The 24,696-nt window shown below is 46.0% G+C and overlaps 1 protein-coding gene across 1 annotated transcript; it reads left to right on the forward strand.

Annotated features, from left to right (window-relative positions):
• Positions 1-24,663, forward strand: map1aa (microtubule-associated protein 1Aa). The gene is made up of 7 exons (XM_065953226.1): positions 1-221; positions 2,840-2,941; positions 12,649-12,731; positions 13,638-13,778; positions 13,886-20,723; positions 20,812-21,038; positions 21,940-24,663. Exons 1-7 carry the CDS (start codon positions 32-34, stop codon positions 22,093-22,095), a joined length of 7,737 nt encoding a protein of 2,578 aa, XP_065809298.1. The 5' UTR covers positions 1-31; the 3' UTR covers positions 22,096-24,663.
• The last annotated feature ends 33 nt before the right edge of the window (positions 24,664-24,696 follow it).

Raw genomic sequence — 24,696 nt, forward strand, 5'->3', positions numbered from 1 at the left:
CCTCAGCCCTCCTCACTCGTCCTGCATCGTCATGCTGCTCGCTCTGGATGCAGTTGTCATGGAGATGGAGACGGGCTCAGCGTCAGCCGGTGGCTCTGTTACTATGGAGACAGCAGCAGCAGCCTGTGAGGAGCGGCTCAGAAACCATCGCATGCTGATCCTGATCGGAGAGATCTCCACCTGCCATCACCTTGACGCTGCCAGGACACAGATTTCACAAGGTATGGGGGGCAAGGGGGGCGGCTGTGTGTGTGTGTGTGTGTGTGTGTGTGTGTGCAAACACTCAGTGCATCATAAGAACATTCAGTTCTAAAAAGCTTAAGCCTAGACACGAGGATTAAAGGGGTTAAAAAGGCAGCTCACATGCTAAGCGAAGAGCCGAGGAATAAAAGAGCGTTTAGAGCGTTTAGAGCGTTTAGAGCGTTTAGAGCGTTAAGAGTGTTTAGAGCGTTTAGAGCATTTAGAGCGTTAAGAGTGTTTAGAGCTTTTAGAGCATTTATAGCATTTATAGCGTTTAGAGCGTTAAGAGTGTTTACAGTGTTTAGAGAGTTAAAATCGTCTAAAGCTTTAGAGCTGAAAAGGCTCAGTCACTCCTGAGCTTAAAATGTGACCTCAGGACGGTCAGAAACATTTGATAAGTGGATCTGAGTTTGTGATATAATAGGTTGTTTTCAAAGGTCCGAGAGATTACTTGAAGCTGGCTCATTTATCGATTTGTATGTCAGTAATACAATCTTAGAATCAATCAAGAAATGCACAGGGAGCCAGTGAAGAGGAGTTTAAAGATTGGGAGACGTGTTCGTGTTTCCTTTAAGCAGTTAAAAAACAAGATGCAGCATCTTGGACAAGCTGCAAGCGAGACAAAAACGCTAACACCAATGCGTTAGTACATTTGAATAATCAAGACATGTGCATAAATGACCTTCTCAGAATCAATCAAAGATAGAACAGATTTGGCTCTTGATGAATAAAACATACTTTAGAGGCAGAAACCAAAAAAAAAACTGGCAAAACCAGGTTCATGATAAATAGCCATCTGCTGAAAATACTGCGCCCGGCTTGAAAAATGGGATAGAGGGTGATGAGATAGCACAAACGATGGGTAGTAACTAAGTATGTGGGTTAGTAACTAAGATTTACAGATAGTTAGCCTACATTTTACAGCAGCAGTATTGGGACCTGGTCCATACCTGCGCTAGCCCAAACTATAAGCTTTATCAAAAAGTATGTCCATTCTTAAAAGTACAGAGTGTGTCTGCCTCCCGGACCATGACTGGTAGATGATTCCAAAGGAAAGGGGCCTGATAACTGAAGACCTTTTCTCCCATAGTACATTTAGAGACCGTAGGTACCATGAGCAGGCCTGATAACTGAAGGCGCTACCTCCCATAGTACATTTAGAGACCGTAGGTACCGCGAGCAGGCCTGATAACTGAAGGCTCTACCTCCCATAGTACATTTAGAGACCGTAGGTACCGCGAGCAGGCCTGATAACTGAAGGCGCTACCTCCCATAGTACATTTAGAGACCGTAGGTACCGCGAGCAGGCCTGATAACTGAAGGCGCTACCTCCCATAGTACATTTAGAGACCGTAGGTACCGCGAGCAGGCCTGATAACTGAAGGCTCTACCTCCCATAGTACATTTAGAGACCGTAGGTACCGCGAGCAGGCCTGATAACTGAAGGCTCTACCTCCCATAGTACATTTAGAGACCGTAGGTACCGCGAGCAGGCCTGATAATTGAAGGCGCTACCTCCCATAGTACATTTAGAGACCGTAGGTACCATGAGCAGGCCTGATAACTGAAGGCTCTACCTCCCATAGTACATTTAGAGACCGTAGGTACCATGAGCAGGCCTGATAACTGAAGGCGCTACCTCCCATAGTACATTTAGAGACCGTAGGTACCACGAGCAGGTCTGATGACTGAATGCTCTACCTCCCATAGTACATTTACAGACTGTATATCTTGATCAAATATAACTCCTAGACTCCTAACAGTGGTGCTAGAGGCTGATGTCATTAAGTACAGTTATATCATTAGATAAAGTCTTGTTGAGGTTTTTAGGGCCTAGCACAATAACAAGCACACTTCTAGTTTACATAACTGATTGTTGTCATCAGGCTTCATAGATATGTATAGCTGAGTACCATCTGCATAGTAATGATTTTGACACAGCTCATGTGAAACATATTTAGCACTGATGTTCCCTCTGACGTGTTGTAGGAGAAGAAGTCAAAGTCCACAGTTCACACCTCAGATGTGTTCTGAATGACAACACCTTTATTCATGTTCCCACTGACTCTCCTCGTCTGTCGCTGTCCTACTTGAATGACAACCATCCATACAAAATAATACCATAAAAATCTTTAGAATAAAATACATCTATCCCTAACTCTGATCTGAAAAACGTCTTCAATGTCGCGTCAAACGTGGGAGAAACGTGTAACGACACTAACGAGTGATATACAGATCAAACTTTTTAAGTCCTGACTCCGGCCTCATAACTGGACTTTAGGTATCTGCTGACTGTGAGTCCTGACTCCGACCTCATACCTGGACTTCAGGTATCTGCTGACTGTGAGTCCTGACTCTGACCTCATACCTGGACTTCAGGTATCTGCTGACTGTGAGTCCTGACTCCGGCCTCTTAACTGGACTTCAGGTATCTGCTGACTGTAAGTCCTGACTCTGGCCTCATAACTGGACTTCAGGTAGCTGCTGACACTCACTCTGAGACTCACTCTGATGTCAGACACACAGATACCTGGCTGAAATATGAAATGAATCTTCCTCTGAATGTAAAACTTAAGCCCCGTGTTGTGTCTTTGAACAGGTCTTCGTTCCTGGAGCGTGGATGAGACGGTTTGTGACCTGAACAAAGAGCTGAAGCTGTTTGAGAGCAGACACACGGCCACGTTCTCCTCAGACGTCCACGGTCAGTGTCACATCTGTCTGTCTGTCGGTTTGTCTGTCTGTGTGTGTGTGTGTGTGTGTGTGTGTGTGTGTGTGTGTGTTTGTGCGTGTGTGTGTGTGTGTGTTTGTGCGTGTGTGTGTGTGTGTGTGTGGGTATGTGTGAGTGTGTGTGTGTGTGATGCTGAGCTGACAGAAAGGTGCGCTCTCTCTCGCTAAGATCTGATATCAGGAGAGTTAAGAAGACAAACAGAACAGGTGACACATGTATAGAGATGATGATGTCATAAGTTGTACAGATGATGATATGGTGCAATGTATGTGTGTGTGTGTGTGTGTGTGTGTGTGTGTGTGTGTAAGCTCTGATTTAAAGACCCATTAAACTGAGCTGCTGTTTCAGATGAACGTGAGCTGATTAATAATTCAGAGGGTGTTATTGATCCTTCAGCATCTGCACACATGAGGGGGAGGGGCTTCATCTGGACCTCATACACACAGACACACACACACACACACACACTACTGGTGACTGTAAAGTGAGTTTTACTGTAACAGTGTAAGTGTAGATTTTTGTGACAGTGTGCAGTATGTATGTGTGTGTGTGTGTGTGTGTGTGCGCGCGTGTGTGCGTGCGTGCGTGTGTGTGTGTGTGTGCGCGTGAGTGAGTGAGTGTGTGTGTGTATGTGTGTGTGTCCGTGCATGCGTGCGTGCGTGTGTGCGTGTGTGCGTGCGTGTGTGTGTGTGTGCGTGCGTGTGTGTGTGTGTGTGTGTGTGTGTATGGACTGTGTGTGCAGAGGAGGGTGTAGTAAGTCAAGCTGTGAGGCGTTCAGGTGTCATGCTGCACAGATGAGGAGACGTTGTCAAACAGAACATAAAATCAGCAGATCAGCGGAAGAAGACAGATTCTGTCTTAATACTGTCAGTCTCTGTGAGATAACACAGTCTAGACGAACCTGGGTGTCATGATTGATGACCAGCTAACTTTTAAGGTTCAAGTAGCCTCGATTGCCCGGTCATGTCAATTTGCCCTGTACAACATCAAGAAGATCAGACCTTACCTGTCAGAACACGCTACGCAGCTCCTGGTACAGGCTCTTCACGCATCGATTATTGCAACTCTCTACTGGCAGGTCTTCCTACATGCACTATCAAACCCCTGCAGATGATATAAAATGCAGCAGCACGACTGGTCTTCAACCTTCCTAAAAGAGCACATGTCACTCCGCTGTTCATCTCCTTACACTGGCTCCTTACTGCTCACATCAAATTTAAAACTCTGCTGCTCGCTTACAAAACAGACACAAAAACAGCTCCTCCTTACTTTAACTCTCTCATTCAGGTCTACACTCCCTCCCGCCCACTGCGCTCTGCCAATGAAAGGCGTCTGATCCAACCTTCACAACAGGGTCCTAAGTCTCTGACTAGACTCTTCTCTGTTGCCCCCCGGTGGTTTTTGGGGCTTTTTGTGCCTTTAATTGAGAGATAGGACAGTGGACAGAGTTGGAAACCAGGGAGAGAGAGTGGGGAATGACATGCGGGAAAGGAGCCACAGGCTGGACTCGAACCTTGGCCGCCCGCGTTGAGGACTACAGCCTCCATACATGGGGCGCGCGCACTAACCACTATGCCACCAGCGTCCCAATTATTATTACTTTCAGGATGGTTTTGATGCTGATTAGAACTCAGAACAGCTGTCCATGTTGTGTCCTGCCTCTGGTAACTTCCTGTCAGCACCTCTGGTCACTTCCTGTCAGCACCTGAACTCTGCCTTTAGTCACTTCCTGTCAGCACCACTGTTCACTTCCTGTCAGCACCTGTACTCTGCCTCCAGTCACTTCCTGTCAGCACCACTGGTCACTTCCTGTCAGCACCTGTACTCTGCCTCTAGTCACTTCCTGTCAGCACCACTAGTCACTTCCTGTCAGCACCACTGGTCACTTCCTGTCAGCACCTGTACTCTGCCTCCGGTCACTTCCTGTCAGCACCTTTGGTCACTTCCTGTCAGCACCTGTGTGTCCGATCAAACTTAAAGCTGTTTGTTTGCACTTCCTGACGTTGTCTTCTCCTCTCTCTCTTTGCTTGTGTTGTTCTTACTCTCTGATTTTCACCGCTTTGGATAAAAGTGTCTGAAAAATTTGATGTAGATAATAAAGATGATAGTTTGATATGTGAGATAATAGAGATATTGATGTGATGGTAGACAGACAGTGATTCAAACTGTGACTTTTTGAAACCCAGCAGCTGCTGTTTGAATGACAGCTGTCTGAATGTCCCTGAACACACCATCATCATCAGCACGCTCTAACTGGAGGATTAAAGGCCATGTTTATCACAGAGGACATGAGTAATCAGAACAGTCTTCACTCCAGGCGTAATCCCACCAACAAACACAAATCTTCTGTTTGTTCATCTCTAGTATTTCTCCACATAACGTTTAACCGGCTGTAACCTCGGTGTGTTTAACCTCTACTCTCAGAAAAGCAAACTTGAAACTTTAGTGTTCCTGCTGGAGGTGAAAGAGTTAATAACATGAGATTTACTCTGTCGTCTTCTTCTATGAACACATGAAGTCTCTGTGTGCATCATCTCATTAGCTGACTGTGGAGGAGCTATACACATTTTTACTGTCATTAACACTTCAGAAAAAAGGGTTAGACTTCACTGTGATTGGACAGTTGAAATGTTTTAATGTTTTATCACACAATGTGGCATTTTGTGATTTTTTTAATAAAATATTTTTGCGTTTAAATAAATTATTTTTTGACCTTCAGGGCCGCTGTAGGATCAGCATGTAGGAGGACATCCTCTAACAATGAACTTGTTATTAATAAGATTTGATCTCATAAGATGATGACATTGAAATGTAGATATATTTTTTTCCTCTTCTGATGACGTTACTGAGTAAACATCCTGCATTAAATCACCATCACACACCGTTATTACATTTTCTCCTGATTCACGCGAACGCAGCTGGGTCACGAATAATATTCCCATGTTCGACGGGTCCGTAAATGCAGCACGAGGCAGCAGCTAGCAGAGTGTAGGTGTAGAACTGTAGCAAGCCTTCATCCTCATCCTCATCTTCATCCTCAGCAGCAGCAGCATCATCCAGCCCCGCCCTCCTCCTCCTGCTGCTTCCATCACTGATCCGCGCTCTCTCTCCGCGCTGTCTCCGCGCTGTCTCCGGTCATTCTCTGGTTCAGTGTCCGTCTCAGGCTGGAGGATTGCCGTGCTCCCCGGGTGGAGTGTGTCCGCTCCTTGTGTAGCTGTGTGGAGGTTTGGAGGTGAGCAGACTGCAGGTTTTCTCTGAGCGGAGGAATGTTTGATCTATGACGGAGGCTCGAGCTTCACCCTGCAGACACACACACACACACACACACACACACACACACACACACACACACACACACACACACACACACACACAAAGCTGCATGATAACAGAGAGCTCTGCTTTATTATCAGACTGTGTTTTGTGCTGCGTTCAAGTGCCGTCATGTCCGTTGTGTTTGTAGTGCAGATTATAGCCTACTGAGGTCATTGTGCTCCTTTTTCTGTTCATGTTTCCTCCTCACATGATGCTCTGAAGTCTCATCTCTCTCTCTCTGTTAGCCTTCAGTGTGAAGAAATATCAGCTGATCAGGTCTGATGGAGTATCTGCAGGGTTTAGTCTATGAAGGGTTCTGATTTCTGTGTGTGTGTGTGTGTGTGTGTGTGTGTGTGTGTGTGTGTGTGTGTGTGTGTGCGTGTTAGTGTGTGTGTGTGTGTGTGTGTGTGTGTGTGTGTTAGTGTGTGTGTGCGTGTTAGTATGTGTGTGTGTAAGATGTGTAGTGAGTGAGATGATAAAGGTATCTTACTATATGATCAGACATTAAGGAAACATGCTATGTTGAAGTGCTGGCTTCTCTGACAACAATGCAGCAGCCAGTATGTCCTCCTTCTAACTTTAGATTCTGCTCCTGAATGCTCTGGATTTGTTTGGACCAGAGAAGGTAGGCGCTTTTAAGGTCACCCCCCACACGGCCGTTTTGGACGCCACTCGGTTTGCCAGATATGAGAGCAGTTATCAGGTCAACAGGTGTTGCAGCGATGGAAGCGGGCAAGAGAAGTGGTTCAGATAGAAAGGTTTACAGACCCATGCAGAGCTGGATAAACACTGGAGCTTCAGTGTCCACCACATAGCAACCTGCGTGAGCATCAACTCTAGAGAGGAGGGGGGGGAGACAGCTCTTTACAATGTTTAGAATTTAGACTGCAGTACCCATTTTAAACACTAGGGGTCAGAGTTACATACTGCTCCTTTAAAGTTAAATCTTTCATTTGAGTCTCTTGGAGGTTTATCTCTTAGTTTGAAGTGTTTGCAGAGATTTAAGATCTGAAAGTGAGAGCTCAGATTAATGTGTTGGTAACAAAATGTACCTACAGTCACAATGTGTGTGTGTGTGTGTGTGTGTGTGTGTTTGTATCTCTTCTCTCTATGAAAAGTCATAAACAGCATGTTATCGTCTGGATATGATGTTATCAACAAGACAAACTCTTCAAATCCAGTCTCCATTGAGATGCTCAAGGCCTGCAGGGGGCGCTGTGTGGAACAGACACCAGGGACAGCTGAGCACGGTTCTGTCCGTTTACGCCTGCAGCGCAAGCTAGCTGCACGGTTAACTGCGCGCCGTCACTGACACACTGCTCCTCCCAGAGTCACCATCTGACCTTTGACCTCTTAACCATCAGGAGGTTGGAGATCTGTCCTGATACTCCTGAGCTCCTCTCTCTTCCTCAGAGCGCCCCTACAGACGAGTCACATATTTTGAATTTAGCGAGCAATGTTCATATAGTTGTTTCAACCCGTTTGCTTTCATTTGCAGCGTTTTTCAGTCGTGTCATGTTTTGCTATTTTTTCTGAATGTTTGTCGTCTCTGAGAGGTAACCTCTCGGCCGCTCTGAGAAACTATGTGTGTGTGTCGAGAGACTCTCAGAATGTTTCCATGCACTCTTAAAGGGATACTTGACCCGTTGAAACATAAATCTGTATTGATATTGAGTCATATATGTATAGAAATGTGAAATACATTTTGAAGTTGGATTTTGAAGGCAGAAAGTGTCTTTTTGGCTCATGTGGATGAAAGACAACAAATCCCAGAATGCACAGCACCGCATGCCACTCCCACTAAGGTCAGGTTTACAGACATATTTACTTCAACACATACAGCAGTTTCCTCAACAGATTCTGAGATTTGGTTGGTCCTGAATGCTCTGGATTTGTTTGGACCAGAGAAGGTAGGCGCTTTTAAGGTCACCCCCCTCACGGCCGTTTTGGACGCCCCTCGGTTTGCCAGATATGAGAGCAGTTATCAGGTCAACAGGTGTTGCAGCGATGGAAGCGGGCAAGAGAAGTGGTTCAGATAGAAGTGATTGTACCCGACCTAAAAAGCCTCTGCATGTTTCTAATAAGCTCCACGAGCAGAAACGTGCTCAAACTAGGATCAATATTGGAGATACTTTTGAAAAATGGAGAGAGGTTAGAACACAGAAAGGTTTACAGACCCATGCAGAGCTGGATAAACACTGAAGCTTCAGTGTCCACCACATGGCAACCTGCGTGAGCATCAACTCTAGAGAGGGGGGGGAGACAGCTCTCTACAATGTTTAGAATTTAGAAATGTGAAATACATTTTGAAGTTGGATTTTGAAGGCAGAAAGTGTCTTTTTGGCTCATGTGGATGAAAGACAACAAATCCCAGAATGCACAGCACCGCAGGCCACTCCCACTAAGGTCAGGTTTCGGCAGTTTCCTCAACAGATTCTGAGATTTCTTCCAGAAGGAATTAGCATCTTGTAAATTCCTGTCAGAAAACAGACTCTATAGCCGATTTCACATATGCACTCCGGATAATATCTAGATATTTACAGGAGGACTTCTCCGGAGATTCTAGTAGCAAGTAGCAATTCACATATGTTCCTCACAGCGGGGGACTCTTCCTGTCAGAGGGGAGGGGCCACGGGGGATTTCCCGACGTAAGACGTGACGTAAATAAACAACGTGGAAGTAGCGGCCGAAGCAACAGAGTCCACTACACGACGTTATAATGAGAATATTTGTCTTATAAAATATATAGATATAATATTTGTCTTATATCAATGCTATGTGTAATCCAATGGAATGACAACAGCCACAAAAGAGAGGAGAACAACATACTGACCAACAGAATGCAGACGTTTAATTACGTGCACGGAGACCATAGTGGTCGCGTGCAGACACTTTAGCCGCTCACTTTATAAACATCATTCTTTTTTCATCGAGTTGAAATCTGTGGAGTATATCCTGCTGCATTCTCACATGAGCTCCTCCAGATTATCTGCGGAAAAAATACTAGGGGTCTGGCAGGATAAACTCCGGGTAATATTGGAGTAAAACATTTGGCTGTTGCGTTCGCACATACAGCTCTTCCTGGAAATATCTGGAGATTTTCAGGAGATTTCCATATGTGTGAAAAGGGTTTATGTCTGTGTTCATAGGCAAACAGTGAGAGCACCGACACTACCAGTCTGCCCCAGCTCGAGCCGGCCCGGGCTCCTCGTCCTCACCGCCGCCTAAAATCAGGTCTTATGTCTCGGCTGTAGCAGCCGCCACTATATTGCGTCTCGTAGATATAACCACGAACATCTGATTCGAGCACAAGACCTTCAGAATCCCCTTCATCTCAGTTTGAAGTTGAAACATAATTTATTCATACTTTCATTCTTCTCATCTTTCTCCATAAAGCCTGTTAGCATAGCTACAAAGCAAGATGGCAGATGTTGAGTTTGGATTCTAGGAGTGAGGTCCCACCCACTGATCTGTGATTGGTCTGTAGCTTCTGATTGGGCAGACTGAAAAAGTGCAGCATGGAGGAAGGACTGAATCCAACATGGCTGCTCCCTGTGATGAATTTACAGACTAATCTCTCTCTCTCTCTCTGCTTGCTCGCTCTCTGCTCTCTTCAGTGGATGTGGGTGACCTGATTTCAGCTGAAGTTGAAACAGTTGAAACAGTCTGTCTCTGCTGAGATCACATTAAAACACACACACACACACACACACACACACACACACACACACACACACACACACACACACACACACACACACACACACACACATTGGACATGGAGGTTTGCGTCAGTCCTGATAGTGAGGGTGGGGGAGCTTTGTAGGTAATGAAGTGGCTACGCTTGGGGTTGATGATTTATCATTAACCAGAGGTACTCCAGACCTGCAGGGGGCGCTCTGTGACAAAGTTAATGGAAGAGAGAGGGAGAGAGGAAGAGAGAGAGAGGGAGAGAGCGAGAGGGAGAGAGGAAGAGAGAGAGGAAGGAAGAGAGAGAGAGGAAGAGAGAGAGAGAGGGAGACAGAGAGTGAGAGAGAGAGGGAGAGAGGAAGAGAGAGAGAGAGCTGTGTTATGCTGATGTGAATAGAGAGGTGGAGATGTTGCAAACAAGCTGACGGTAAAGGTGATACAGATTTAAAGAGTAGACGCCCCGGTCACAGAATATTGTGACTGTTTTCAAACTCTTGCACGCTGCACACACACCACGTAGACGTGTCACAGCAGCTTCAGGACTGAAGACCTGAACGCTTTTTTATTATGAAGCTTCAGTAGTTTTTGAAACTATTGTACAAACATGAATAACAAACAAACGTCACCCATTGTTGTTGTAGTCCATCTACTAGCTCATGGATACTGGAAGCGTACAGAGCATGTGTCAACAGTCTCAGAGCAGCTGTTTGTTTTCAGTTTACTGCTGGAGTCCCATCGATGGCGGTCTCCATGCTGGAAATGCTGTCTCTTTCAGTCAATCTACAGGCAGGCTGAGAGCTGGAGCTGAGGCGGGTTGTAAACCTCCTGACAAACCGTGAGGTCACTGAGACATGTGTGAGTGGGCGGAACACTGATGTCATTCAGTGGGCGGAGCTTTACTCTTCTTCACTGCTCGCCTCAGTTACCGGCGTGATGTTAACACACAAACATTACTGAACGCACCTCCTCCTCTTCCTCCTCTTCATCCTCCGCCAGCACACTGAGAAGGAAGAGGAGGCGCGTTCAGTAATGTGATCTTAGTCTCACATTTCAATGGATAGAGGACATTATCTGTGTGTCCCTATGTGTGTGTGTTGTGCTGTAGGAGGATGTTGAGTCTATAAATAGATTTTCAGTAATGGATCTCCTTCATACACATCGAGATGCTGCTCCTCTTCACCTCCTGCACCATGTGTTGTTGCAGCTCCCTCCCTCACCCCCTCCTCTCCCCTCCCTTACAGAAATGCTGCAATGCGTCTCCTTGTCTCAGACTGGGTCAGTGTAACTCAGCTGGCAGCTACAGCCTGACAGGTCTCCATAGCAACAGCCAATCCGGCGCCATTGTAAAGGGTTTTTATTCAGCGTTTTTGTAGTGATTGTTTGAGAGAAGAGCGTTTTCCAGGATTAAAAAGGTTGGGTGGGAGGAGAGAGGGGAAGGGTGAGATCGAGAGAGAGAACGTGAGAGAGTGAAAGGGAGAGAGTGATGGCGTTGGCAGGTGTTGTAAACAGGACGTCATCCTGACAGTTCAAACACTCATTTAATTCTTCATCCTGTCAGAAATAAGAACAGAAAAATGTATACTTTACTCCATCACGTAAACATTCATGTTCTGTGTTCCTATGACGACCATGTGATGCATGTACTCTGTAAAAATACACCTGTTGGCCTTGTAGACCCTTTCAGGGCCGATGATATCACCATTATTATTATATACAATATTAGCTAGAGGCTAAACGAAGTAGAGGGAAACATGGTTCACATTTTTACCTTTTACAAGCCGCCACTGTCAGTTAACAACATTTAACATGTTGCTAACCTCTTATCAAAGCTAACACGTGTGGCTAACGGTTGTTTTAAGTGTAGCTGTTTCATTCCATGTAAACCAGAACAGTCACACAGATATCAGATATGTAGTGAGGTTGACTTTCAAAAAGAACCTGTAGGTTCACTACATCTCAAGCCATACAATCTCAGCTCACCGCCATGATGTAGCTGTTTGTTTTGACAATGATTCAAACCTGTAGTTTTCTCTGCTGAGTTGTCCTCACTGTAGTTCCTCTGCTGAGTTGTTCTCACTGTAGTTTTTTTGCTGAGTTGTCCTCACTGTAGTTCCTCTGCTGAGTTGTTCTCACTGTAGTTTTTTTGCTGAGTTGTCCTCACTGCAGTTTTCTCTGCTGAGTTGTCCTCACTGCAGTTTTCTCTGCTGAGTTTTCCTCGCTGTAGTTTTCTCTGCTGAGTTGTCCTCACTGTAGTTTCTCTGCTGAGTTGTCCTCACTGTAGTTTTTTTCTGCTGAGTCGTCCTTACTGTGTTTTCTCTGCTGACTCGTCCTCACCGTAGTTTTCTCTGCTAAGTCCTCCTTACTCTGTTTTCTCTGCTAAGTCCTCCTTACTCTGTTTTCTCTGCTGAGTCGTCCTCACCGTAGTTTTCTCTGCTGAGTTGTCCTCACTGTAGTTTTCTCTGGTGAGTCGTCCTCGCCGTAGTTTTCTCTGCTGAGTCGTCCTCACTGTAGTTTTCTCTGCTGAGTCGTCCTCACTGTAGTTTCTCTGCTGAGTTGTCCTCACTGTAATTTTCTCTGCTGAGTTGTCCTCACATTTTCTTTTTGCTGACTCGTCCTCACTGAGTTTTCTCTGCTGAGTCGTCCTCACTCTAGTTTTACCTGCTGTGTGTCTGCAGGTCAGAGGACTCTGCAGTATCAGAGTGATGTTTTAGAGACCGTGGTGTTGGTGAACCCGTCAGAGGAGACCGCTGCCTCACAGGTGAGTCTAACAGAGGGTCATCATGATACCATAATTTTAAACTTAAATATGATGCTAGTACAAATCTAATTATATCAATACAATTTTTTTTACGACTGCCACAAAAGTAGAAGTCCTTGGCACCCAACATTGGGAAATATATTTGTTTGCAATAATCAAAAATGTCTGAAAAACTCAAACTGTTTGTCACATCATTTGTGCAAACTACTTGCACAAGACTTTACGTGTTCTGTGAAAATGAGTCAGGTGTTAACTTGTTAGCTCAGGCTGTGAGTCGCTGACATGAGTTTATGTTTTAGTTTATAGTTTTTTCTCCTGCTCACTTAGACACAGTTAACTATGATGTTGTATTTGTATTATAAGAAGAGCGTAATAAACCATAATCATGAGCTTATTAAATTATTTCACTCATGCACATTTTAGCCACTGTTTGTGTTAAAAGTGAGTATTTATAAATGGGCCAGCTCCATCCAAGGTCTCCGTCCTCAATGTGTCAAAAGTCAGGTTGTATAATATAGTATTACATTCTTAAAATCTGTTGATTTTAACTTAAGTCCAATCATAGTTTGGTATTATGGAGTATCAACTGGGATGGCCAAACAGACTTTTATGGGGGCCCATGCCACCCCTGGACATGCCTCTGACATCAGAAAAAGATGGCTGCTGTGTAAAAATTAAGATGGGAAGTGAAGTGAAATATTGAATCTCTGACATGTCGTGGGCTCTGGTCATTCAAATAAAACGCTTACCGAAAGAGCTGCTTGCGATCGTTCCCCAGAGATTTTTTTATCCCTTCAGAATATAAACATTGGATGTTTTAGTTAGATCTGGTTTATAATGGAACTTTTTGCTGAAAAGGTATTAAGATCCTCAGCTATGATAGTTTTTACTCTGTTCTATGCTCAGATTCGCTCTCTGATCACGGACTGTGCGGGACATAAGCTGCTGATTCTGAGCGGACAGATCTCTGAACAGGGAGGTGACATCCTACTGCGAGGCGGAGCGTTCACCTGGCAGCACTTCTCAGACATTATCTCAAACCCTGAAGTAAGCACAGTGTCCTCTCTCTTAAAACACCCTTACCCCTCGTGTGTGTGCATGGATAAACAGTACATCTCACAAAGACTGCTTTTTACTGTTTCCCATGTTTGTAGGTGATTGAGCACCTGTCCAGATCATCTTCACAGCAGCTGTCAAGGCTTACTGTTTCCTGTCAGGGAGACGGGGGCTGGAGTTCCCTTGGCCAAAGCCAGGAGCAGCAGTCAATCCAGAATCTTCTGGAATACCGCTTGAACCCTGAACCCCACCTCCCAGACATGGACGGAGTCAATGAGTTCAGCGAGTATGTCTCAGAGACTGTGGACGTGCCGTCATCCTTTGACCTCCTGGAGCCCCCGAACTCTGGAGGTTTTCTGAAGCTGTCCAAACCCTGTTGCTACATCTTCCCTGGAGGCCGAGGAGACTCCGCTCTGTTCGCTGTGAATGGATTCAACATCCTGGTGGATGGAGGATCTGACCGGAAGTCTTGCTTCTGGAAACTGGTTCGCCACCTGGACAGGATCGACTCAGTTCTGCTCACCCATATTGGTGCAGACAATCTCCCCGGCATCAACGGGTTGTTTCAGAGAAAGATTGCAGAGCAGGAGGAGGAACGTAACCAAGGATCTGGTTCCAGCAGTAATGGGGACTGGGTGAAGAACCTGATTTCTCCTGAGCTTGGGATCGTGTTTTTCAATGTCCCAGAGAAACTGCGAATGCCTGAGTCCACGCTGAAAGTGAAGAGAAGCATCGAAGAAGCATCTCTGACGTTACAGTACCTCAACAAGCTTGGAATCACACCAGAGCCTCTGCACAGAGTGGTCAGCAACACCATTGAACCCATCACACTGTTCCACAAACTGGGCGTGGGGAAGTTAGACATGTACGTGTTGAATCCTGTGAAGGAGAGTAAGGAGATGCAGTTTTTAATGCAGAAATGGGCTGGAAACAGCAAAGCCAAGACAGGGATTACACTGCCCAATGGAAAGGAAGGAGAAATATCCGTCCCATATTTGACATCAGTCACTGCCCTCATTGTTTGGATCCCTCACCGTCCAACAGAAAAGATAGTCAGGGTGCTCTTCCCTGGAAATGCACCGCAGAATAAAATCTTCGAGGGCCTTGAGAAACTGAAACACCTCGACTTCCTGCGATACCCTGTTGCCACTCAAAAAGACATATCATCTGGCGCACCTCCCCCCATCATCAAACAGACTAAAATGAGATCAAGAACTGACAGCAAAGAGAGTCTGAAATCTTCCCCTAAACCACACTCTAAAACAGCAAAGAAAGAAGCCAGTGGACAGGAGGAAGAGTCAAAGAGCAACATCACTAAAGAGAACAAAGCAGACAAGAAGGAAGAGAAGAAACCCAAAAGTGAGAGTCTGAAGGCCACCAAACAACAGAAAAACAGTGAGGTGGCCCCAGCAGCAGACAAAAAGTCAGAGAAAAAGAAAATATCCAAAACTGCCAAAAAAGAGAAAGCATCCAAGATGGATGAAAAGAAGGACAAAGAGAAAAAAGAAATCAAGAAAGAGAAACGAGAGGTCAAGAAAGACGAAAATATACGAAAAGAAGAGAAAAAAGAAAGCAAAGCCAAGGAGGATAAAAAGAAGGATCCGAGCAAACCAGAGCTGAGAAAAATAACCAAACCTGACCTGAAGCCACTCACTCCTGAAGTTAGAAAAACTCTGCATAAGGCTAAGACTCAGGCCAAGCCTAAGACAGACAAAAATAAAGCAGTGAAAGAGGCAGACAATGTTAAAAAGCCAGTCCCAAAGAACATCCCAGAGGAAGTGGCTGCGGCAGCTTTGGCTGACAGGTCCATCGTGTCCTCCCCAGAGGACCTGACCGAGGACTTTGAGGCTCTGAAACAACAAGAGCAGTCTAAAGTAAAGAGTACGCCCATCGAGAACGATGTGATCTCTGGACATACTAAAATTTCGTCCTTAATTTTCCCTCATGAAAAGGTCACACCTCAATCCATTGAAATGAAACCTGCTTCCCCCAAATCCCCTGACAAGAAGGAGGAAGACAAAGGCAAGGCGGCATCAGGACAAAGTGCTGGAACTACAAGCTATGGCTTTGACAAGAAGTATGAAGAGGAGAAAATGGAGAAATATGACAAATACTCCCTCAAAGCTGACATAAAAGACAGCTCAAAGAAGAGTGAAAGTTCAGAGGAAGAGGGCGATGTCATTGAAAAGGCTGAACTGGAAGGAACAGAAGATGAGGAGGTCCTGAAATATAAAACAGACGAAGCCAAAAAGGACAAAAGTGGAAAGGAGTGGGAAAACAAGCCAAGTGATGCTAAACTTTACTCAACTGCAGCCTTGTCCGGGAAAGTAGCTGCTTCAGCCTCTGAGCAGTTCTCCTTCATACAAGATGAGACCATCCCGGGTTACTCTGAGACCGAACAGACCATCTCAGATGAGGAGATCCACGAGGAAACAGAAGACAGGATCCCACAGTTGCGCTACGACGTGGGCTCCTATGAAGTCTCTATCCCTGATGTCCCCGGGACTTTTGACTCCATGCATGGTATAAAGGAGATGAAGGGCTCAGATGTCAAACCCAAAGCCTTCATGAGTGGTCAGGAGCCAGAGCTAGCCCCGTACCCTTCCATCATTTCTGCTCCTCTAGCAGAAGAGGAGCACATCTCCTCCGCAACATCCATCACAGAGTACGACAAACTCTCATCATTTGCAACTTCTGTAGCTGAGGACCAGTCAATAGCCTCAGTGACAGCGCCTCAGACCGAGGATGCTGCCAGGAACTCTCTCCTGCTCGACACCACCAACAGTGTCCCCTCTCGACCAGATGCCATCCATGGTAAGGACTATCTGCACTCAGCAGGAACCATCTCTCCAACCTCGTCTCTGGAGGACGACAAGTGCTTCAAGTCTCCTTCCTCTGATGAGTACCAGCCCAATATCCCTGAGATGGAGGCTGATTCCAAGACCAAATCAGTCCATGAAGAGGAAGATGATGAGGAAGACGAGGATGAGGACCAGACTCCAAATGTTGACATTCCTCTGGGAAAGCTCCAGGAGGGTTATGAACATGCAGCCTCCTTGATGCTCCAGCAGAAGGATAAATCTCCCTCTGCTCCCTTCTCTTCTCAGACCCTCTTCCCCATGCAGTCCTCTCCCTCACAGGCTGTCAAAGAAAACCAGGCTCTCTTCAGCACAGAGCAATCTAAGAGTGCTGACACCAAGCCTGTTTCCCCCCCTCCATCTTTATCTTTGGGATTAGAGCCTCACCCCAGGCAGGAGAGTGAGGAAAGATGTCTGAGTCCAGACGACAGCACCATGAGGATGGCCTCACCTACACAGTCTGTGCCCACAAGCAGCGGCTACTCTCCGACAGAGGAAAAGAACTTCAGGACAGAAGAAAAGGATGAGGCCATGACCGATGTTAAAGCTGATGCCCTTAAAACAGTCACTGTCTCTGACAACACCTCCTTTATTGCACTGCCAGGCGACAAAACAGAAACTGAAGCGTCAGAAGAATCTGAAGAAGACCAAGAGGACGAGTGTTACGCTGAAAAAGATCTAAAGCCTACTGTCAAGGCCAAACTTATGGAGGCAAAAGAGGGATGCTTCTTGGATGAAGACTTCGCCTTTGAAGCAAAATCTACAAAGATAGAAACAGAAGTCAAGAGTTCAGACAAAACACAAGTTTCCTTCAGCACAGTAGAGAAACTAAAACCTCAAGTGATGTATTCAGACGAAGACGAAGATGAAAATGAAGATGATTTTCCAATAGGGGTAGGGTCTAAGCCCTTAACAACTGATGAAAGTGCGGACGAAACCGATATTGCTTTCAAAGAACCTGAGAAAAGTGTTCACTTCAGTCTCTATGATTTCCCTGAAAAGCAGGGTAAAGAAAAGGCTGCATATATAAGACAAGACACGCCCTATGTGCACGGCAAAACATTCTCTTACAGTGACATTTATGACAGCAAAACAAGCTCAGTGGACTCTGATTCATATTGGCAGGAGTCCTTGGAAAAGACAGAGAAGGACAATGCAAAGATTGATGTGGATCTTCAGAAACAAAAGTCCACTTCCCCAGTCACAACAACGGACAAGACGTCAGAGAAGGAAGGATTAACATCTCATGGAAAAGATTCTACTGCCTCATGGCTTCATTCCTCCTCCTCCTCCTCTACGCCTCCATTTGAAAGGGAGGTGGAAGGAGAGGAGCCATATGAATACAGCATGGGAAGCCGGTTGCCTTCAGTGGCCACTTCTTTATCATCAGAAAATGACTCATTTAAAAGTCAGACTGACGGCACAAAGCCCCAAACGTCCTCCCCAATGACAGATGTAGACAAACCTGCTGCCACAGGCTACAGTGAGAAAGGAGCCTGCTTGGAGGTTGATATGCGAAAACTAACAGCAAGAGATGAGGAGGACTATGATGATGATGTTGTTGATGAAGATGATGATGAGGAGGAGGAAGACGAAGAGGAGGAGGACGAGGAGGAAGATGGTGCTGGTGATTCTTACATGGAAAAAGGCACCAAAGACAAATCAGAGAAGGAAGTAAAAAGTCCAATCAGTGAAATGTGTGGCTCAAATAGACCTGAATTCATGGTTTCCATGGCTGGATATGGCTTTAACAGTCAGGGCAAGCCAAGTGTGACAGAAAGCAGTGCAAGCTCACTCCAAAAGGCTGAAGACAAGAACAAGGTGGACTCCTCACCCTTCAGTGAAAGGACCATGGGAATGGGGGCTACAGGATTCTCAGGGTACGAGTACTCGTATCAAAGTGGAATTAAAGACTCGTCCTCATCACATCTGCCTGCCGATAAAGGGAAAGAGGATTTCACTGTGAAATCATCAGAGGACAGTTATTACCAGAACGACAGAGCAGATCCTGACTTTGACAAACGGAAGACACCGGACTTGCTGAGTAAGAAATCTTTGGACACAAGCTTTCAGTACACAAGCACCGCAGGGCCAGGCTACTCCTCCTCTTCAGCCTACAGCTACTCCTCCTCCACCTCCGGCTCCCTCTCCACCAGCCGGCAGTTTGGGGAGGAGCTGGAAACGCCTGCAGAGCCGCTCTTTGAGTATTCATCCTTCAAAGATGAGCACTCTCCGGTCATCGATTCTCCCTACTCGTGCTCTGCTGGCACTAAAGACGACTATCTCGAAGTGTCAGAAAAACAGATGACAGCTACAACCAAGGCTGAGTCCTCCTCTAGTTTACCCCGTTTCTCCCCCCTCAGCCCATTCGAAGAGCCCAAATCTGTACCCTCTCTCTCATCCACTGCCTTTGCTGAGGACAAGAAAGAGCGTTCATTAGGTGGAGTCACGGATAAAGGCCCTCAGTTGGACTGCTTCTATAAGCCTGAGTGGTCTGAAGGGTCCAAGCTGGACTCAGCTGTTGGGTTTGGGGCCTCAGCAGGACCTTTTGCTCCACCTGCAGAGTTCTCCAAGGACAAAGAGGCAGCCAGTGCAGCTCTATTTGGAGTTACATCCTCACCACGCCCAGATATAGAAGGCAAACATTACTTTGAGGAGACGGATAGCAGTGAAGAAGAGGATGAGGAGGCCTTTATGCGTGACATGACTCGCAGGTCGCCTTCCAGCGGCCTTGCTGGTAAACTCTCATTTTCTGAAATGCCTGTTGGCCAAACCACCAGTGACAAAACAGGTGGAGCACTGCCCGATGTTCTAGGCACCTACATGCCCTCAGCCGTCCAGGCTGGCAAGCCAGACACTTCCAATGGCCCCACAGAAGTCATCTCAGGTTCCAGCCTTCCTGTTGGAGCTACAGCAAGTGGGGCATCAGGCCCAGCCAAGGTGGAGCCCAGAGAGGGAGACGCAGGCTACAGGAGCTCCTATGAGTGGGAGATGACAAAGAGCCAGATGGTGCCTGGAGACTCTCCTCCACATTACCGTCATGATGATGAGTTTGAAGAGGAGTGTGAGATGGAGCCAGAGCACCCTGCCCGCCCACTCTCACTCTCCTCATCCAATCAGCCATTTCGCTCTCCGTTCTACGCTGAGGAGTGCAGCCAAGGAGGGCAGGATGATGATGATGATGATGATGATGACGACAGTGATCAGGATGTTCCCGGTCATGTGTCCCTGGGAGCCACCTCCTCTTACACCAGTCGTTCCTCTCCTGGATACTCCTCCTCTGAGTGCAGACAGCGTAAAGAGGACCTCTCACCTTCCTTCATCAACCCGTGCATGCGGCAGTTAGCCAGTGATGAAGATGATGATGAGCAAGGGCAAAGAAGCGACCAGTCACAAGATGGCGATGATCTCGATCTGTCGGTTAAGAAAAGGTCTCACAAGCACCCTCATGGACACCCGTCTCACAGCAGGGACAGCAGCTCTCTGCACCAAGCTGGAGGCATGTCGGCAGGACTGGGACTGGCCACAGAGGACACACCGCCCACCTCCATCAGCGAGTCTCTGGCCTCTCAGTCAGACTCTGATGTGCCTCCGGGCACAGAAGAATACCCCTCAGTCTCCGGGGAGGGGAACTTGGAATCGGATGAGGATGCAGACTACATGCCTGGGGATAAATTCTCTGCAGCCGGGGGAGGCAACCATTATTCCTCCAGGAGGAGCCATGACCCTACACCTACCCCCCTCATGGACCCCAACCCTCACCCTCCACGCCCGGATGTTTGCATGGTGGATCCAGACTCCATTGATAACGGCTCTGTGAAGAAAGAGCCAAAAGCCAAGACCTTAAAGAAGACTTCTGCGAAAACCAAATCAGCATCCCCTGCCAGGCGCAAGAGGTCCCCAATGCCGGTCAAACAAACAGCGTCTCCTCGCAGTGCCTCGCTAAAGAAGAAGGATGTCGACAAGAGCTCTCGTATGTCCCGTCTGTCGGATGGACAGGGCTCCAAAGAGGATGACCTCTCTCGGTCCAGCTACAACCTCAGCAAGGGGCTGACCAATGGAGTAAAGAGCAATTCAGGTAAACCCTTCAATCCATGAATGATGTTCAATCCACATTGATTCTCAAAGATAAATGTTTTTAGTGACCCGTTGGTTCTCTGACCCAGGTTCTCAGAAGTCTGGCTCTGCGGCTGCCTCTGGCCTTCCGATCTACGTGGACTTGGCCTACATTCCCAACCACTGCAGCGCCAAGAACGTGGACCAGGAGTTTTTCAAACGTGTTCGCTCTGCATACTATGTGGTGAGCGGTAACGATGCTGCGAGTGGTGAACCTAGCCGGGGTGTTCTCGATGCGCTGCTGGACGGCAAAGCTCAGTGGGGATCAAACCTGCAGGTAACATTGTGCTCTGATGGCACCCTGAGGCTGACTGCTGAGATTATATGAGATATACTTATACTGTGGTTGGGTTTGAGGCAGTCTGCATGCTCTTTAAAGAGTGCTGTCAGTTTTCTGTCATTTAAAGTGGAGATGTTATTATTCAGTGAAATGGCTTGATATGAAATAACAGGGGTGCAAACTTGACAGTAAATGTGACAGCGTCAACAAATGTAATAAGGCCAGAGGGAATATAAACTTAATGAAAACCAGCAGGGGCAAAACATCAGGTTAATATATTGATAATGTTACATATTTAATGATAGAAGAGAAAATATTGTCATACTTGATGACTGCATTATGATGCTCTCTCAGACTCTGCTCTGAGAGCTACTTGTAGTGACTGCCCTTCACATCACCCCTTAGTAGAACATGGTAAGCCCTGTTCTGCAAATTCATCCCATTTATAAAAAGGGACTGAAGGTTGGGAGCATGGGTTTTTCATGTTTCACTGAAGCTTTATCAAACAGTTAGAACATAAAATAGATATAGACAAGCAATTGTGTTTTTCTTATTGTTTGCACTGCTTCTTTAGTCGGTCTGAATGCTAAAATCGTCTGTAAATTCACATTTTAAAGCTGATATTTAAAAAACATATGCCCAGGGGAGAATGCCCCCCCTAGGAGGTTTGGATCCATGTCACCTTTTTCATCCCTGATGAGTTTGCACCCCTGAAATAAGAAATGACGGTCATGGTTACAAACAGACCAATCTGCCTTCTAACTGATGGAAATAATTTATGACTGAAGCTAACTCCGCCTGGGTAAACCCTGTAACTGTCAATCAGCGGACTCTGTGGGGGTATAATAAAGACTCTTCCTCTCAGCTGAGTCACATTTCCTGCTTTCTCATCTCTCAGGTGACTCTGATCCCAACCCATGACACCGAGGTGACCCGGGACTGGTACCAGCAGACTCACGAGAAGCAGCAGGAGCTGAACGTCATGGTCCTGGCCTCCAGCAGCACCGTGGTCATGCAGGACGAGTCTTTCCCCGCCTGCAAGATTGAGTTCTAACATCCTGAAGTAGATGTGTTTAAGAAGGCTCTGATGTGATGCTCTGTGTCTGCCTCACACTCTGCTGGAACAGAACCAGATCAGTCTTCATTCATTAGTCCGTTGTGACTTGCTCTGTTTGGTTTCAGGTGTTCTTTACTGTCATCACTGCATCATTGTGACCCCGTCCTGTCAGCTTTTATTTTGAATCCCTGTAGTGACGTCTATGATTATCTATGAGGAGACAAACTGCCCGTTGTATTATAAATAAAAACCTTATATAGGAAAATATAGGACCTGATGGTTGGCTGCTTGACGTCTAATTAGACTTAATGGAAGCACAAGTTTTGTACCTTAAGGCATCAAAGCAACAGAAAGATTTCAGTGATTCCCAAATGTAATTTCTTTAGCATGTGATCACAGGGGATCACTAATAAGACCAGTGTTCACTGACAGAACATACTCATGGTTCAGTGGTGACATAGAGAGACAGAAGACGTTGTGATAGATCTTCATTGAGTCTTCATTAGTAAATATACAGAAATAGAACCACGCCGTCATCCGACCGTTCTTAAAGTACGACGTCATGTTTTTAAAGCTTTTTTTTGTGTTTTCATTTCACGTCTGGACGTAGAGGAGGGTGAGGAGCACTTCCTGTTTCTTTCAACTGAGACTAAAGTCACATCAACAGATCTTTATAAATGTAGAGGGAAATAGTCGGACTCATCCACTGGAACATGAGGAACTTCATCAGGAATACGAAGAACATGAGGAAGACGAGGAGTGAGGAAGACGAGGAGCGTGAGGAGCATGTGTCCGTTCAGTCTGTTTGAAGGAGGAGATTTTAGCAGACGGTCACATGTGCCTTTGTGTCGCGCTGAGCTGCTTTGTCTGTGACTCATCAACGGGACTTTGAACGCACCACCTCAGTATTCAGGTTTCCAGTTCCTGCAGCTGCCACATGAAGAAGCACAAACAGAAAGCCGTGCGCAAACCTCAGAGCTCTTTTTTAATGTATGAAGATACATGTTGACGTTCAGCCTGTGAAATGTTGTTTCTTTGATTTATTACAGACGTTTGGGTTTGTAGAAGAGTCACTTCATCGATGCTTCTGTTCTTCCTCCAGCGGGACGTCAGTGGATGTTTTTAACTCTCTTCTTACAGCGTGTGACGGACGGTTTGATACTTTGATAAGTTTTGTTTGTAACTTTTTAACCAGGAACAGAAACCGTCTGTCACATGACCTTCGCCCTTCATTTCATTTTCTCTGATTCCTCCTGATGCATGAACAGACGCATGTTAGGAAAGATGACGGCTTCTCGGGGAGCCGAGCGGCTCTAGTTTGAATGTGAAGATGCAGTTTACCTTTATGTTCTCAGTGGAGGACTTAGATCTCCTGGTTGCCTTGGTTACTGTGCATCATACGGGCACATGGACAGGAAGTAAATCACTGCTGTGTGCGGGATGAACCTGCAGTAGTTCCTCCAACAGATTAACTTTGACAGATGTCTTTTTTTTTGACGGCTGATTAAAGTGTCAGAATTCATCGGACTCACACGGCGGCCATTTTCCTCTGATGTCACGCTCATGTTCTGGTTCCACAAAAAAAAAATCGTCCAATCATGTTTGAGCAGCTGTGGCTGTTTTCAGGCTGAAAGCGAGCAGGAAGAGAGCAAAGAGAAATAACCAGAAGACACAACCAATCAGAGAACAGCTGACTGATTCAAACATCTGATTGGACAACAATCAAAGAGGAAGCAGAGTCAGGTTTAAAGGCGGTTTCAGACAGGTGTGTAGGAGAGGTATTCATTGGACAAACATGGCAGATAAACTCACACACGGTTACACAAAAACATTGGCACCGTTTAGATAAATATCAAACGGGAGAAACGGGAGATTTCCTACATTAATACAGACCTTCAACACAGCAGGGAGCTGGAGCGTCAGAGTGATGTCAGAGGGGAATGACCTCACAGTTTGTGTGACAAACATTGAGGAGGAATGACAAGCTCTGCCCAATCTGAGAAAAATCCAGTCTCAATTTCTCTGATGGGTTTAACGGTGACATCACTTCCTGTTAACCCAGTCAGCCAATGACGGTTGACGTGTACTCTGCATTCCTGTTTAATACTGCTTCAGTGTAAAGGCTCATTATGAACAAATCAGAAGCACTCATCACTCAGACTCAAACTGCCAGACACATTTGAATCTTGTACTTTTTCTTACATAGAAAACCTGCTGCCTTTATATCCCAATCACCAAAAGAGATCGGAGGCACTCATCAAACAGACAGTTGGTTATAGTGAGCCCTGCTTGTACGTGCATGTGTATCGTAATAGCTGCATACATAACATAGAAATGCTATAATAAATAAAGATGTATATTTAAGAAGCTGAAGGAGGAACATGTGAGCTGCTGTATAGAACGCTGCGTGATCATTTCTTCCTCTTTCTGCTTCAGGCTTCTTTCATCTCTTGTATTAAGTGCAATACTCCCTCTCTTTGAAGGCTTCAGAGGTCAAATATAAGTCAAATAACAGATCTATTGTTCAAAAGGGAATAAGTGACCAATAAAATCATCATTTACTGACTCATGTCTCCGTCTTCTGTCCTCTTTACCATC

The sequence above is a fragment of the Labrus bergylta genome, chromosome 3 (genome assembly GCF_963930695.1).
Source record: "Labrus bergylta chromosome 3, fLabBer1.1, whole genome shotgun sequence".
Taxonomy (NCBI): domain Eukaryota; kingdom Metazoa; phylum Chordata; class Actinopteri; order Labriformes; family Labridae; genus Labrus; species Labrus bergylta.

What these genes read in the sequence shown, in the direction of transcription:
- map1aa (XM_065953226.1), top strand. Translation starts at nt 32, where the DNA reads ATGCTGCTCGCTCTGGATGCAGTTGTCATGGAGATGGAGACGGGCTCA. An exon ending in CAGGACACAGATTTCACAAG is followed by an intron (nt 222 to 2,839) that starts GTATGGGGGGCA and finishes GTCTTTGAACAG; the next exon opens with GTCTTCGTTCCTGGAGCGTG. An exon ending in GTTCTCCTCAGACGTCCACG is followed by an intron (nt 2,942 to 12,648) that starts GTCAGTGTCACA and finishes GTGTGTCTGCAG; the next exon opens with GTCAGAGGACTCTGCAGTAT.